This window comes from Glycine soja, chromosome 10 (genome assembly GCF_004193775.1).
Source record: "Glycine soja cultivar W05 chromosome 10, ASM419377v2, whole genome shotgun sequence".
In the NCBI taxonomy this organism is placed as follows: domain Eukaryota; kingdom Viridiplantae; phylum Streptophyta; class Magnoliopsida; order Fabales; family Fabaceae; genus Glycine; species Glycine soja.
Window position 1 is genome coordinate 6,186,347 of NC_041011.1, and position 15,699 is coordinate 6,202,045.

The following is a 15,699-nucleotide window of genomic DNA, read 5'->3' on the forward strand; positions in this document are numbered from 1 at the left end:
ATATATATATATATTCCAGATTATATGACATTTTAGAAGAAGAAAAATTGTTCTAAAATAGATGTTATTTTTAAAATTAATACGGATTAAATAATTATTTTTAAGATTACTCATAATCAATACTTAGTAGGAATAGTGCATATAAAAATAAATTAGACATGAACTGGAGAGATAAAAGGTAGAAAAGTTATCCTCGATTTTCTTACAAATTTAACAAATTGATTATATTCTTAAATTGTTCCATCTGGAACAAAGGAAGTAATTATTTGAGGTATCATGCAGGTCTTTCAAAGGTAAAAGTAAACAACAAAATAATACTCCCTTCCCTTCCATGTGTTATAAGATTCAATTAACTAATTCACACATATTAAAAAATTTAATTAATTTAGTTGAGAATATTAAATTTTCTTAAATTTATATATTTTTCTCAAAAAAAAAAATTGTAAGCAAAACTAATTAGCATTATTGGATTGTGCTTTTTTTTATTATCATGTTATTCAATAACTAATATTAATGAAGGACATTTTAATGAAAAAATAATTAATATATAAAAAATTATAAATTATAAATTGAATCTGAAGCTATATTTTTGGTTTGGATATTATAATAAGGACCGAGGGAGTAACTATGCACCCGAAAAAAGAAAAATTAAAGGTTTAATTATATAATTAGTCCTTGTTATAATTAAAAATTTAATTGAGTTTTTAATTATAACAAGGACTAATTATATATCCACCAATTATTTAAAACACTTCAATTAGATTCTTAAATTAGTTAAAAGTTTAATTAGGTTAAACTTTTTAATTAAAACACTTCAGTTAGATTCTTAAATTATTTAAAAGTTTAATTAGGTTAAACTTTTTAATAATTAAGAGACTTAATTAAAATATTGAATTTTTTTAAATAATTAAAGGACTTGATTGATTTTTTTAACCACCATAGCCAATTGAAATTTTTAAATAATTAAATAATCTTATTAAAATTTTTAATAATTAAAGGAGGCAGAAGTTCAAATTATAATTAAGCCAAAATTAAAACGTCTATTTGTTGGGTTTCTTGCCAGAATCATTTTACATTTAATAGCCCGTTTAACTTGGATTCAGTCCTAGAGTTTTAGGAACTTGTACCAAGTTACTCGTACTAACAAGTAACAACACCTTTAATTGTTGTTTGCTTACCAAAATCATTTTACATTAATTTTCACGTTTAATTTCGATTCAGTTATATCCAAGTTATAAAACGCTTTTGTTTGTTGGGTTTCTTACCAAAATTATTTTACATTTAATTGCTAGTTTTGATTTCAAATATATTTTAAACTAAAAGTATCTTTAAGAAATTACCCTTAATACGAAACAAGAATTATGAAAACTATGTGGTAACATTTGATATTAGAAAGTGATAAAAAAAATCTTTAGTAAAAGACAATTATATAAAAGAATATTCTTGAACACATTGTTAAAGTGCAATTGTGAATATGAATTTTGTATTTGGTAGAAATAATTAAGTTGAACAATAAATAAGTGAAAAAAATTCTATAAACTTAGTGTCTTAAGGTTTTAGATTGAATATGCAGTTAAGTTCACTTATTTGTGTATTTGGAGTTTGTTAGTGAAAATTTCTAAGGTATTTTGTTCTCCTCAATTTTCCAACCAGATGTTTTAGAGTTAATAGTCTAACTTAGTGGTCAACTCAAATGAGTATAATGAAATGGCGATGAATCCAGTGACGGATCCAAGACCCTAAGACAGTGGGTGCAAATTATAAAAAAAATAAAATCAGTGAATTCAATTATATAAATATAAATAAAATAAAATATAAAAATATAAAATTTTATTTACAAATTTAGTGAATTTTAAAAAATGAGGGGGTGCAAGTGCACACCCTCATACCAATGTAGGTCCGCCACTCATGAAGATTTCTTATATCAAAAGTCTTTTGTGGTGATAGATTCATATATGGAGATTGAAAAACTTCTTGGTAATGTGGAGGTCAATGTGTGCCGTTTATGTGAGTTAATAACATTGCAAGTACCTAGAGCATGTTAACAACACTGGATAAGTTATAAGGGCTTAACACCAATGCAACCTAATGGTTGTGTTGTTGATGCAAATATTTAGAGCAAATTGATTAGTCATGGCTAAACTCTATGGGTAACCATTGAAAACTCATGAATAAGAAAAAAAAAACTTCCACTTAAGGAAAAACATATCATATGGAAGAAGCTTATATTTGAGGGAGGGATTGTTAGAATGCAAGTATGAATATGAAGTTCCATACTGAGTAGAAATAAACAAGTTAAGTAATATAGAAGTGAAAAAAACTCACAAACCTAATATCTTAAGGTTTTTGGTTGAATATAATGTCAAATTTTCTCATGTGGTATGTTTTTGGCTCATTAGTGAAGATCTTTTTGTGCTTTACTCATTCTGTTTTCCATCACAAATTAATTAGTAAATAAGTGAAAACAAATTTTTCTTGTAATAATTAATTATTAGAAAGATTGAAAAACTAAATTTTGTATATAATAATAATAATAATAAATCATTTTATTTGAATAATAATAATAATAATAAATTTAATTTAACAATTAAAATACTAAATAATATATATAAGAAATAAAAATGAAATTTACATAAATTTAATCACAATCTTATTAAATATTTCAATTATACTTTTGGTTTGATTATCATGAGAATTTTTGGGTTTGTGATAAATTGAAAACTATTAAATTTTCCAAATTATGAAAAAATAAACTGTTATAATAATAAATTCAATAAATATTACACTAACTACCTGTGAGGTTTTGTTAAATTATACAAATACTCTACTCTTTTCACATTTACAATAACTTCCCTTACATGGAGCATGATTGTAATATTTTTCAAATAATTAATCAGGATTAGTGTAATGTATAATAGAATGTCAATGTTTAGTAAAAAAGAGAGAGAGAGAGAGTATCAATGTACATTTTTTTAAAATTAAGGAGGATTAGTGTAATATTTTTCAAATAATTAATCAGGATTAGTGTAGTGTATAATAGAATGTCAATGTTTAGTAAAAAAAAAAAAAGAAGAGAGAGAATCAATATACATTTTTTTTAAATTAAGGAGGATTAGGGTAGGAACAAATAAAAAATATATATATAATTTCACAAAACCTTAAGAATAATCAGTGGACTTTACTCTAATAAATTTGAATTCACTCTCAATGACTATATCTAGTTATTTTTGTAACCTTAAGTTTTGGAGAATACTTGAACAACTTTCTTAAACTTTATTTCATATCCTGTAAAAAATAAAAATAAAAACCTTTCATATTCTGTCAAAAACAATTCTTTCATATTTTTAAAATATTTTAATAAATTTTATTCTTATAACCTTCTCTCTATTTTCATTTTCTTTATATTTCTTTCTTCTTTTTTTTATCACATCTATTATTATGTCTCACTTTTTTTTTTCTCTTCGTATCTTTCTTATGGTTCAAGAGTCAAGATGATCACACCTCCCAAAAAATATACAACCATCATTTTTGATAACTTAATGTTTTTCTATTTTTACTAAATGAATCTTAATAAAAAAGAAATAAAAAAAAATATTATTTCATTATTTGAAGTTGAAAATATTTTTCTTATTATTTTTAGGTTAAAAATTAATTTTTTTTAACAAAATTTGAGTGTCATTTATACTTTTACAACTCTAAACATGATATCTAAACATAATACAGATTTTTTGTATATAATTGAATTGCTATCATGGATTTTAAAAATTAAATCTCTTCTTTGTTTTGAACGTCATAATCTTGTATCTTTTTTTGCGTTATATAATTTTATTTTTTATGATGTGGTTAATTATTTAATTTTAATTTTTTTAGTTGTTCATTAAATTTAAAATATTAATTTTAAAATTATAATTTGATTTAATTTTTAGATTTTACCTCCTCAAAGGAAATGCCATTAGCTTTGACCCTATCGTTTATTATCTATAAAATATCATTATTTCAAATTAAAATTTACATATATTTTTCTTTAATACTAACTTTTAGTTTTAATTCTTTTATAATTTGAGTTTTGATCTATATTTTTTTATCTTTCTAAAAAAGGAAACACTTTATGTCAGTTATTATAAATTAATACATAAATATAACACATCAAAGATAGTGACATTTTTTGAATAAATATGACATATAAAATAGACAATAATTTCAATTCATTTGTAAAAAGTACCACAAAATAATATAAAAAATTAGTGTACAACTATATAGACATTTTTCATTTTTTTGGGTCTCTTCTAGCCTTGGATCCCAGGGCATTATCATTGAGACTAGGGTGAAGATAGTATTGTAGGAAAAGAGATCCATTAAAATATATTAATAGTCAAGCAAAATCTTGGATAAAAATTAATCATATACAAAATCAATAAATATTTTAAACCTATAATATAATTGTAAAATACAAATAAATATTTATGTTATATAACACATGATATTTGTAAAAAAAAAAAACATGATACAATAATAAAATACCACCTTAGTTGTTATAAAGAGTTAATAACTATACACATGTAAAATAATTTTATGCTATATTATAATTAAATAATAATATAAAATTATTCCCTTTAAAAAAAATAGAAAATTATTATTGTGATTAAATAACAATATAAATTTATTTTAATCTATTATTGTAATTGTTTAAGCCAATAAAGATTATTCCAATTGATAAATAACAAATTCATATTCTACCAAAATATGAATTCGATTTTTTAATCGATGTGATAATTCTTTTATAAGTAATATAAATATAATTATATAAGGATTTATAGACATGGCAACGGGACCCACCCACCCGAACCCACTCCAATTTTGATGAAAAAAATCGAGTTGACTATCCTTTATATATATATATATATATATATATATATATATGTTATAAGTGTATATATGTCATTGTTGTCTAAAATTGTATATATACTATGATTGTTGTTTATATATAAATATTTATAGAATATTTTATATGTATTTCGAGGATGAGAGTGGGGTGGGGGGGAAAATTTCTAGCCCCGTCAGTTTTTGGAGGCGGGGGCAGGATAAGCAAAAGTTGCCCCCGACCACCCCCGTTGTCATGCCTAAGGATTTTTATAAGCATACTCTCATTGAAATATGAAGTAAACTCCTAATCCTAATGAACTCACAAGACCTAATTACCTAAATTTTTTATTAGAATTTTTTAAAAGTGTGATACATTATAAAAGTGTGAGAGGTCGTGTGAGAAACACCAAGCTAGTCTAATCTTTAGTAATAAAACAATGACCACTGATCACACGTGTCGACTTCTCGATTTTTCAGCAATAAAATAATCAACCTTCAATTGGGTTACATACTTTAGCTCTGCTTCTCCTTTTCTTCCACCCAAGAGGCCTCTTCCTCTTCCTCTTGCGATTAGCTTTTTTAAATTTCAAATTTCAAATTCCTACTAGACAGCCTTTCCTTTAACCAAGTGCTTACTCTTTCTTCTAGGCCTCTTCCTCTTTCTTCTTTCTTATCTTTCCTTTAAACAAAATCTACTTGTACCACCTACTCCGTTCAAAGTTATTTTTGAGCTGTATCGGCTGCTCCGTTCCGAGCTCCATCACCGTCAACTTCTTGCCGCTCCAGTCCTTCTGTCGTAGATCCTTCCTCATTCGCTTCGGTCTTGAAATTTAATGTCTTTGACTAGCCATCAAGTATAGCAAGAAAGAGACAAAGCGATTATTTTCTCAGAAAAAATGGGATCCAAATGTGTGAAACACTTTTCATATCTTTTAACAAAGCGATTATGAGAATTTTCATTCGATGCTCCAACTACGGCAAATGTTGTCCTAAGGTTCGTTCTTATTTCACTTTCTTAAATGTTCAATTTTTTTTGCAGCAATTCAATTAAAGTTTTTTGTGATTTTTTAAAAATAAATAAATAAATAACAGGACAAGTCTGCAGTAAGAGATGTTTAGGAGGCTTGTGTCTATGAATGTAATTTTTAGGAGGTTTAATTATTAATAGTATCTAATTTTTTTTATGTTTCATATTGGACCATCTACTGGAATTATTTATTTATTTATTTATTTACAATGGATCTATGTTGTTTCTGCTCCTACAATGACTGAGGCATGTTTCTCTTCTCTTTCTTGCTTATTGTCATATAAAAAATAGAAATAGGAAAATACTTGAAATGCAAAAAATATTGGTTCATTGCTTATCATTTTCTATTTTGTTCATTGTTCCTTGACAATGCTCACTATTGGTAATATCTTTTCTTTGTTATTAATAAATATATGAATGGTAACCTTTGTGCTATTAGTTATTCATATTTCCTAAAATTTAATGTCTTTGATTGGCCATCAAGTATAGCATTGTGTGGGTCTAAAGCTTAGAAGCAAAAGTATTTGCTTTCTTCTTTGGCTCAAATGAAAACTATAGCATGATGGGTAAATTACATTCCTTGGTTTTGAATGATTTGAAAACTATAGTATTTTATTTTTATTTTTAGTAGGCTTTGACTGAACCTGACTATGGAAGTGATGCTAGTGCTTTGAAGACCACAACAACAAAGGTCCAATGCCTTATGCATCTTATTTACCAGTTGTATTTGACTCAGTCTTTTTAATCAGAAATATTCCATTATGTCAATTGTTCCAATTTTCAATAATGTATTCCTTCTTTGCATTGAAATGGGAGGTGGTTGGATCCTTGATGGCCAAAAGAGATGGATATGAAATAATACGTTTGCCGACTTGTTGGTTATCTTTGTTAGGAATACAACAACAAATCAAATAAATGGGTAAGCCATAGTTGTACTTACTCCTATTATTGTTCAATACTTGTATCTAAGATGCCTATAAATGAACTATTAGTATTCCATCTTATGGTATGAAAATCTGAAGCCCCAAGATGATAATGATGATAATAACAATAATAATAATGCAATGAAATGGTTGTAACTTCTTTTACTGAAACCAAAAAGGTATGGTGTTGAACACAAGAAAATTTATGGTGAACAATATATCTATCACGTTGAACCTAAGGATAAACTAAGCATTAAAAGCTTATGCTCTTATTGTACCTGTTTCTTTCTTTCATTTTGAATCATCTCAAGTTTCATCTTCGGAGCATAAATAGGGACAATTGTTTTTCAATAAATCAATTCAGGAAATGTCAACTACAGGTAGATTATTCTTACTTTTACATTCTACATTGAATAAACAACATCTGTGAATTATAAACCTTATCTAATAGGTTTGAGAAAGCTTATGGATGATATGAAAACTTATAATCCCACCGATAGTGTTTCTTTTACTTATCTTTTATCAGTTAGTTCAGTTACATTACTCGATGAAAAAAGAATGTTTAGTTTTTAACTTATTGCTTGAAAGCTCTTTTATAGACAAGTCTTTTCTTATCACATGGTACAATGAACTATAAGTGATTATTTAGTTCATATCTTTTAAAAAACATTCATAATTTTTAACTTTGCTTGAAAGCTCTTTTATATCTATATTTGTTCTTGCTATTATGGACAAATGTCTTACTTTTAATTCTAGAGGTAAACATAAAATATCTTATTTAAGGTTTTCTTTCTTTCTATTCCAACTATGACGTGTTACTAACAGAGAACCTGCTGTCAAAATTTTCACTCTAAGTTCTGTGATGTCAGGTTGCATAATTGGATTTATGTATACTATTTAGCATAAGTATAACATCAACACTATCATCTTTATCTTTTTATGCAAATATAAAAAGAAGAGTATATTAGATTTTTTTTTACCCATGATGAATAATAGAAACTTTATATTTTTAATAAAAAAATACCAACTATCCTCATTAATTTCCCTAGGTTGTTGTCCAGAAGACAGTTATGGCGCCAAGCATGAAGACATAATCCTTTATGGACAATCTGTTGGTAATGACCCAAGTTTGGATCTTGCATCTAGGTTGCCTCAATTAAGAGCTATTATTCTGCACTGCCCTATATTTTTTGGCTAAGGGTCATGTATCCAATAAATACTTTAATTTGTTCTCATGTTTTTATTAAATCATTTATCATATGACATTAATGCTTCAAATTAGTCTTGCAATTGTTCTTCAATATATTTATCATGAATGCATTTCAATATGTTAGCAGTTTTAGATTTTTACTTCATAGTTTAGTCTTTTGTAAATAATATACTAACATCATATCTAACAACAATAACCTCAATAAAATTAAATATATATTTCATTGTTTATAAAATTTTAAAACATGAATATCATTGAAACTAAATAAACAATGTTATTTTATAAAATATATTATATATTTCAAACATATTAGTTTTGATTCTCATTAGATAAGTTCTACACAGCTACAATTATACTATGTAAGTATCTATTAACTATTATGGTTATTAATATTTATTTTCTCTCTTCTATATTTCAATCATATTAATTTGATTCTCATTAAATAAGTTCTACACATAAATAGTTATGTTATGTAAGTATGTATAGTAACTACTATTGTTATTAATATTCATTTTCTTTCTTCTATATTTGTTTATTATCATAGAGAATTAGGGAGAGAGATGGAGATGATGTTATGGAATAAGTATAAGAAATAGCATATAACCAGGTAGTGTTCCAATGTCATGCTTATCTTAATCATCATTTATACATTTTTTTAAAAAATAATTATATATAAACATAAGATTAAATACTTTTTTATTTTTTGGGTTTAATTTTATTTTCTAAATTTTAAAACAATACTTTGATTTGTTCTCATATTTTTATTAAATCATTTATCATATAACATTGTTGTGATACTTCAAGTTAATCTTATAATTATTCTTCAATATATTTATTATAAATATATTTTATTATGTTAACAGTTCCAAATTTTTACTTTATAATTTTATTTTTTGTAAATAATAGATTAACAACATATCTAATAACAATAACCTTAATAAAATTAAATATAAATTTGATTGTTTATAAAATTTTAAAATATAAATAACCATTATACTTTATAAAATATATTATTTCAATTATATTAATTTACTGTTTACCCGTGCATCACGCGAGTACTAAAGTAGTTGTTATAAAAAGTGAGAGGCCGTGTGTGGGGTTGGAGAATCCTAAACAAAGACGAGGTCCAGACCTATGCAACAGAAACACTTACATTATTAACAACAATGCAACATGAACGCACTGTTCAGAAGAAGAGACAGACATAACATTTATAAAATGTTCTTTCCCCTTTCTCTCTCATCCTCCGTTGGGTCTTCTTGTCCATTCTTTCGGACGACACATAATAAATAAACAATAAAATATAAATATCTCTTTATTATTTACTTCCATTATTATTTTTATAATACAAATTAGTCTCCCATGACATAATAAATTAATACTCCCACTCAAATTCCTATAAAATAAATGTCCATATTTAATCGGCCTTTTTAGCCCCTTGAAGTCAGAAATAAAATGTCCACACTAAAAATAAAAGAAGAAAATATCAATTAGAGTCTAGGTGCCTACCCATCATTTTTCCTCTAACAATAATACTTTTTTAGGTGACCTATTATATTTTTTTTTAGTGAAAGTTAAACACTAATCTTTTAAGATATTAAAATTTATTTAAAAAATTAATATTTCTTAACTTAGATTTCTGCATACATCAAGATCAAACACATATCCATTACATGCTTAAAAAGTATTCCCATAATCAAAGTGTATTTATCTCTCCTAATAAAATATTTTCCATAAACACGACCACCATATCAATTTATGCTAATATGTTTATGAAAACCAACACGAGTCAACTCTCCCGGAACTTGTGTGTACGTAACACAATGTTTGTCCAGTAGTAACAGTAATATAATAATAATAATAATAATAATTATTAAACAATATCAACGTGTATTTATTTCCTTATACACATTGTATGGTATTATATATATATTGTATATACGATATATATGTAACATTCCAACTTCAATTTCAACTTCGAATTAGTATAATTTTATTTCCCAGCACAGCACCATGGAAGCGTTGCGCGTCGCCCCCACAACCCCACCTCTCCTCCGCCGCCACCACCCTCTCCGCCAAATGGCGCGCCACCCCCTCACAGCGCGCCCCCGCCGCGCGCCCCTCATCGCCGCCACCCTCTCCACGCCGCCGGAGGCCGCTCACTCTTCCGTCGCCGCCGCCGTCGCCGAAGATCCCTCGGAGGCGGCTCCTCCTCCGCGCCCCCGCGTCTTGCCGGATTCCCTCCAGTACCCGCCCGGCTTCGTCGGCGCGATTCCCGCCCGCTCCCGCTCCGACGGTGGCGGCGGCGGGATTGATGCCATGACTTATTTGACGAACATTCTCTCTTCGAAGGTGTATGACGTGGCGATTGAGTCTCCTCTGCAATTGGCGCCAAAGCTCTCTGCGAGACTCGGGGTTAAGGTTTGGCTCAAGAGAGAGGATTTGCAACCTGTAAGTTCGTTCTCACCACCATTTTTACATCTGGGTCGGTATCTATTTTTTGATCTTGATGTGCAATGGGTGTGATAAGTGCTTCATTGTTAATTATTATTAGTGTTATTGAAAATAGAGTTTTATGGGTATGTGCTGTTGTCGTACACACATGCCACTCTCAACTAATGAGTGATTATCGATGATATGACTTTTAAGGTGGCTATTATTATAATAAAAGGAATGTCAGAAAACTTAACAATACTTGAACAATTTGTGATGGCAGTTTTGAAGAAAAAATATTTTTGATGTGTTGTTAATGAAATATTTCAGTGATGTAAATGACTATGTTTTTGCTTGAAGTGGAAGGAACTGTGCTCAATCAATCATTTTTATTTTTTGTTTAAGTTTTAACTATAAATGGCTTTATGCATTTCCTTGGATTTTGTTACAATGGAGTCTTGTGTTTAAGAGATGTTATGTGGTTTACTGAAGGATGAGTGAACAACATACGTGTGTGTTAACGAATGAATATTTGAAATTGGGGTTTAGGTTTTCTCATTTAAGCTTCGTGGAGCTTATAATATGATGGCAAAGCTTCCGAGGGAATTGTTGGAAAGGGGGGTTATATGCTCGTCTGCTGGCAATCATGCTCAAGGAGTTGCATTGGCTGCCAAGAGGTTGAATTGCAGTGCGGTGATTGCTATGCCTGTCACCACTCCGGAAATCAAGGTGTGTTTTGTTTATATGTTTAGTTTTGCTTGTTTGTCTGTTTCTTTAATTATATCCGAGGAAAAGAGAATTTGTTCAATTTAGTTATGTGTTTTTGTTTCTTGTGACATTGCAGTGGAAATCGGTGGAGGCGCTGGGTGCTACAGTTGTGCTCGTGGGGGATTCATATGATGAAGCACAAGCGTATGCTAAGAAGCGGGGGGTAGAGGAGGGTAGGACATTCGTACCTCCTTTTGATCATCCTGATGTCATCATGGGTCAGGGAACAGTTGGGATGGAAATTGTCCGCCAAATGCAGGGTCCAATTTTTGCAATCTTTGTGCCTGTGGGAGGAGGTGGTCTCATTGCTGGTATTGCTGCTTATGTGAAGAGGGTTAATCCGGAGGTTTGCATGATTTTATGTTATTGGTTGTGATTTTGTATGTCTTCCTTCATTTAGAGAAATGATTATTGGCTTCTGTTATGAATACATAGGTGAAGATTTTTGGGGTGGAACCCACTGATGCGAATGCAATGGCATTGTCACTCCATCATGATCAGAGAGTGATTTTGGATCAGGTTGGAGGATTTGCAGATGGTGTAGCTGTTAAAGAGGTTGGTGAAGAAACTTTTCGCATATGCAAGGAGTTGATAGATGGCGTTGTTCTTGTAAGCCGTGATTCAATTTGTGCGTCAATAAAAGTAAGATTTTCTTTTGTTTGTGAAGTTTGCATTCTAAATCTCTGATGCTTGATGCACTCTCCAGATTTATATTTATAACTTCATATATATGATGATATACATACTTCTCTAGTATCTTTTGTGCAAATGTTAGAAAATTCATTGTATCTTTTCAATTGATATAAATATATATTCTCTACTCACGAGAAGTGTAGAGATCTTTAGCTAATTGCTCCGATGCTTTATCAAATTTTCTTTGCCATCCAATGTTCTTGACAGTTGATCAGAAATTTGCAAAGTATTTGAATGGGTTAATAATTGAGATTTGCTTGATGACTTATGAACCCGAGTCAGCCAGTAATATCAAATTTCAAATTGGTAGCTGGAGGAGTATAGTGCATATAATAGCTAGAGGAACTATAACATCTTGACAAACTATATGTAGTTTTTGTGCAATTGAAGAATTATCAAATGCATATTTGGATGAAGGAGATTGGACAGAATGACGGCAGTAGTTGGAAGAACCTGTTTCAGAATTACTTAACACCCCCATATTTATTTTGATCTGTTTCCTGTTTATCACCCAAGGGTGATTATAGGGAGGCATGTGCTATAATTAGATGAACTTGGCTATTAATTTTTCCCTGTACTTTTAGAGGCTGTTGCTCTGTTGTTGACATTCTCTCTGTCTCTAGGTTCATAGGCTGTTGTAATGAAAAGCAGTAAAATTTTGTATGACAAGAATAAAACTTGTTGCAGGATATGTTCGAGGAGAAAAGGAACATATTAGAACCAGCAGGTGCACTTGCACTAGCTGGAGCTGAGGCATACTGCAAGCATCATGGGGTCCAGGGGAAAGATATTGTAGTAATAACCAGTGGAGCAAACATGAATTTTGATAAACTTCGGGTTGTAACTGAACTCGCTAACGTTGGCCGTAAACAAGAGGCTGTGCTGGCAACTGTTTTGCCAGAGGAGCCGGGCAGTTTCAAACAGTTTTGTGAATTGGTATGTCTGCTACTTTAACACTATTTCTATCAGTGTTCTTCATGTTTGTACTTATTTTCTATCTTGTCTGGCAGGTGGGGCAGATGAACATCACAGAATTCAAATACAGATATAACTCCAATGAGAAGGCTGTTGTCCTTTACAGGTAAGATCATAATTGCCTGATCATTTTTTCTTTATCCATTGTCAATCAATTTTTTAAAAAGCACTATGTTCCCTGAATATTGATGTCTCTCCGTCCCAATATATTAGTTTTCATTGACTATCATTTTCTCTGGTGCACATATCTGTTAACAACTTGTATAAGGCGGTCCATGGTATTTATTGTCAATTGTATTTGCATACAGTGTTGGGATTCACACAGTCTCCGAATTAAGAGCAATGCAGGAGAGGATGGAATCTTCTCAGCTCAAAACTTACAATCTCACAGAAAGTGACTTGGTGAAAGACCACTTGCGTTACTTGGTATGTTGGCCACAAAAATTTCCTTCCCTTTTCTTCTCGACACTATTCCCAACCTCCAAACTGTCTAAAAACATTGATTTAGGTGTATTGGATTTTTCTGACGATTCCAGTTCAAATTAAGCTAAGATATTGAAAATTAAGTGACATAACATGACTAAACCGCCCCTTTGATTTGTTTGCCTCATCTTCTTGAGATAGTCTATATCAAACATGTATCTCCCACGAACAGTTGAATAACTGATCCCGTGTTTGTATTGTTGAACTTAGTTAACTTTGTTCTAAACACATTTCAGATGGGAGGCCGATCAAACATTCAGAATGAGGTTCTCTGTCGTTTCACCTTTCCAGAAAGACCTGGTGCTTTGATGAAATTTTTGGACCCCTTCAGTCCACGTTGGAATATCAGTTTATTCCATTACCGAGGGGAGGTAGGAATTTTTTATTTTCTATTTCTTTAATCAAACACATTGCATGGGGTTTTATGGCAAAACTTAAATGCAGTTCCTTAGGTCATCTTGGTGTTGTTCTCCTAAGATAGTTAGACTTTTACCTTGGTAACTTGCATTGTTCTTTAATGCAAACTTTTTTTTACGCATATTACTGAGGTGAAACTTCAATTCTGATTGAAGAACAACACTAAAAATACATAAAGAACTTTATCCAAGTTTTGCCTTTTATGCATTTTCTTTCTTTTTCCTTTGACCTATGCATATCTGATTGCATCCTTATACCTACTTACCAACAGGGTGAAACTGGAGCAAATGTGCTAGTTGGAATACAGGTACCCAAAAGTGAGATGGATGAGTTCCACGATCGTGCCAACAAACTTGGATATGATTATAAAGTGGTGAATAATGATGATGACTTCCAGCTTCTAATGCACTGATGATGGTTTTAGGCACTTGCCATTATTGTGTATTTTAGTCAACAAGTTTGCCATATTTAATATTTCCACGGTCGTTTCTAAAAGTTGGATGGGGAAAAAAGGTGGAAAGGAAGTGGCCTTCAGACATGTCATTAGTTGATTAGAGGAACAACTAGTTCTTTTTACCTAATGCGGCGTCTTATTACATTTTTTATAATCTGTAATTTATGTTTTTTTGTTGTTGTTAACATTGGAATCTTATAATGTTGTTGCCTGGTCTTTTGTGTCTGTAATATAAGTGTCTTCAAAAGGTTGTTTGCTAAATTTCAGCAGCCTGAGGATTGTGGTGCCGCGTTTAGAATGTTGAAAAACTTGAATGATAGTCTTGCTTTCGCAGTAGAATAATAACCACGAAGGACTAGTTTGAGATGAAAATGATGACATCATTAAGTGTATATTTGGTTGCGAAGAAATAGAAAAAAAAAAGAAAGAAATCTTCAAAATTATGTGTGGATTTCACACCTCTTTCTCTATGCTTTAATTTAAATATTTCTTTCTAATTTTTTTTTCTTTGACACAACCAAACTCACTCAAAAGGAGGTCAATTAGTTTGAGAACATGTAATCTGTTTTCATTTTTTATTTTTTCTCTGTTTTTTGTTTTGTGTTTTTACATATTTTCGATATGTGCTTTTGAAACTATGAAACTGAGTAAAATTAGAAAATGCTTTTTCTTCTTTCAATTAACTGCCTATCCAAACGGTCTTAGCTAAACTTGAAGAAATTTAAGAATAAGTTTTTTTTAACAGTGTTTGGTTAGAAAAAAAGTAGGAATGGAGAAATTTTTATAAACTTGTATTGTTTCCTTCAATTTTTAAGAAGAAAGGAGAATGAAGGGGAGCATAATTCGTCTTCTTCATCTAAATCTACTCTCATCTGATATTGGAGGGGTCCGGAAGAGAAAGGAAGAAAATTAACCCTATGGATGGAGGATTTAATTTTTTTTTTGAAAATTCAAATAATAACATTTTAATTATCTTGATTTAAATTTCTTTTATTTTGTAAACATTTTGTTTAGATGAAGTAATTCAATTTTTTATATTTTAATTTCTTTGTTCGGATAAAATAATTTAATTTCAATAAAATTCAAATTTTTATTTTTAAATATTTATTTAAAAATTAAAATTTTAATATTAAATAAAAATAAATATTAGTCATTTTTTAAATAATTAAATATTTAAAATAATTTAATGCTAGACAATATTTAATAATCAATTTTAATAATTAAAGTAAGAGTGAAATTTAGTAAAAAGAAAGTTATCCAACATAAAAACTATTCAAAATTATTTAAACACATAATCAAATGTAATCAAACATACAAATAAAGAAAACATTTTGCAAAATACTATCGTTTATAAGAAATAATCTTACTCAACTTTTATAGAATTACTTGAACACAAAGTTTTTTCTCTAAATCTATAATATAATTATATATTTAAACTTAACTTAAGAAAAAA

At 29.4% G+C, this 15,699-nt stretch overlaps 1 protein-coding gene and 1 long non-coding RNA gene across 2 annotated transcripts; both read left to right on the forward strand.

Annotated features, from left to right (window-relative positions):
* Window positions 1–5,410: 5,410 nt before the first annotated feature.
* On the forward strand, window positions 5,411–8,110 carry LOC114369520. Its single transcript, XR_003657651.1, has 3 exons — window positions 5,411–5,857; window positions 6,519–6,809; window positions 7,863–8,110. It is a non-coding gene; the product is annotated as an uncharacterized LOC114369520 (long non-coding RNA).
* A 1,869-nt stretch (window positions 8,111–9,979) lies between these two features.
* Window positions 9,980–14,582, forward strand: LOC114371961 (threonine dehydratase biosynthetic, chloroplastic-like). Its single transcript, XM_028329302.1, has 9 exons — window positions 9,980–10,474; window positions 11,006–11,185; window positions 11,301–11,570; window positions 11,660–11,866; window positions 12,605–12,853; window positions 12,928–12,998; window positions 13,201–13,318; window positions 13,612–13,746; window positions 14,064–14,582. The coding sequence occupies exons 1-9, from the start codon at window positions 10,037–10,039 to the stop codon at window positions 14,202–14,204; spliced, it is 1,809 nt and encodes a 602-aa protein (XP_028185103.1). The 5' UTR covers window positions 9,980–10,036; the 3' UTR covers window positions 14,205–14,582.
* Window positions 14,583–15,699: the final 1,117 nt, after the last annotated feature.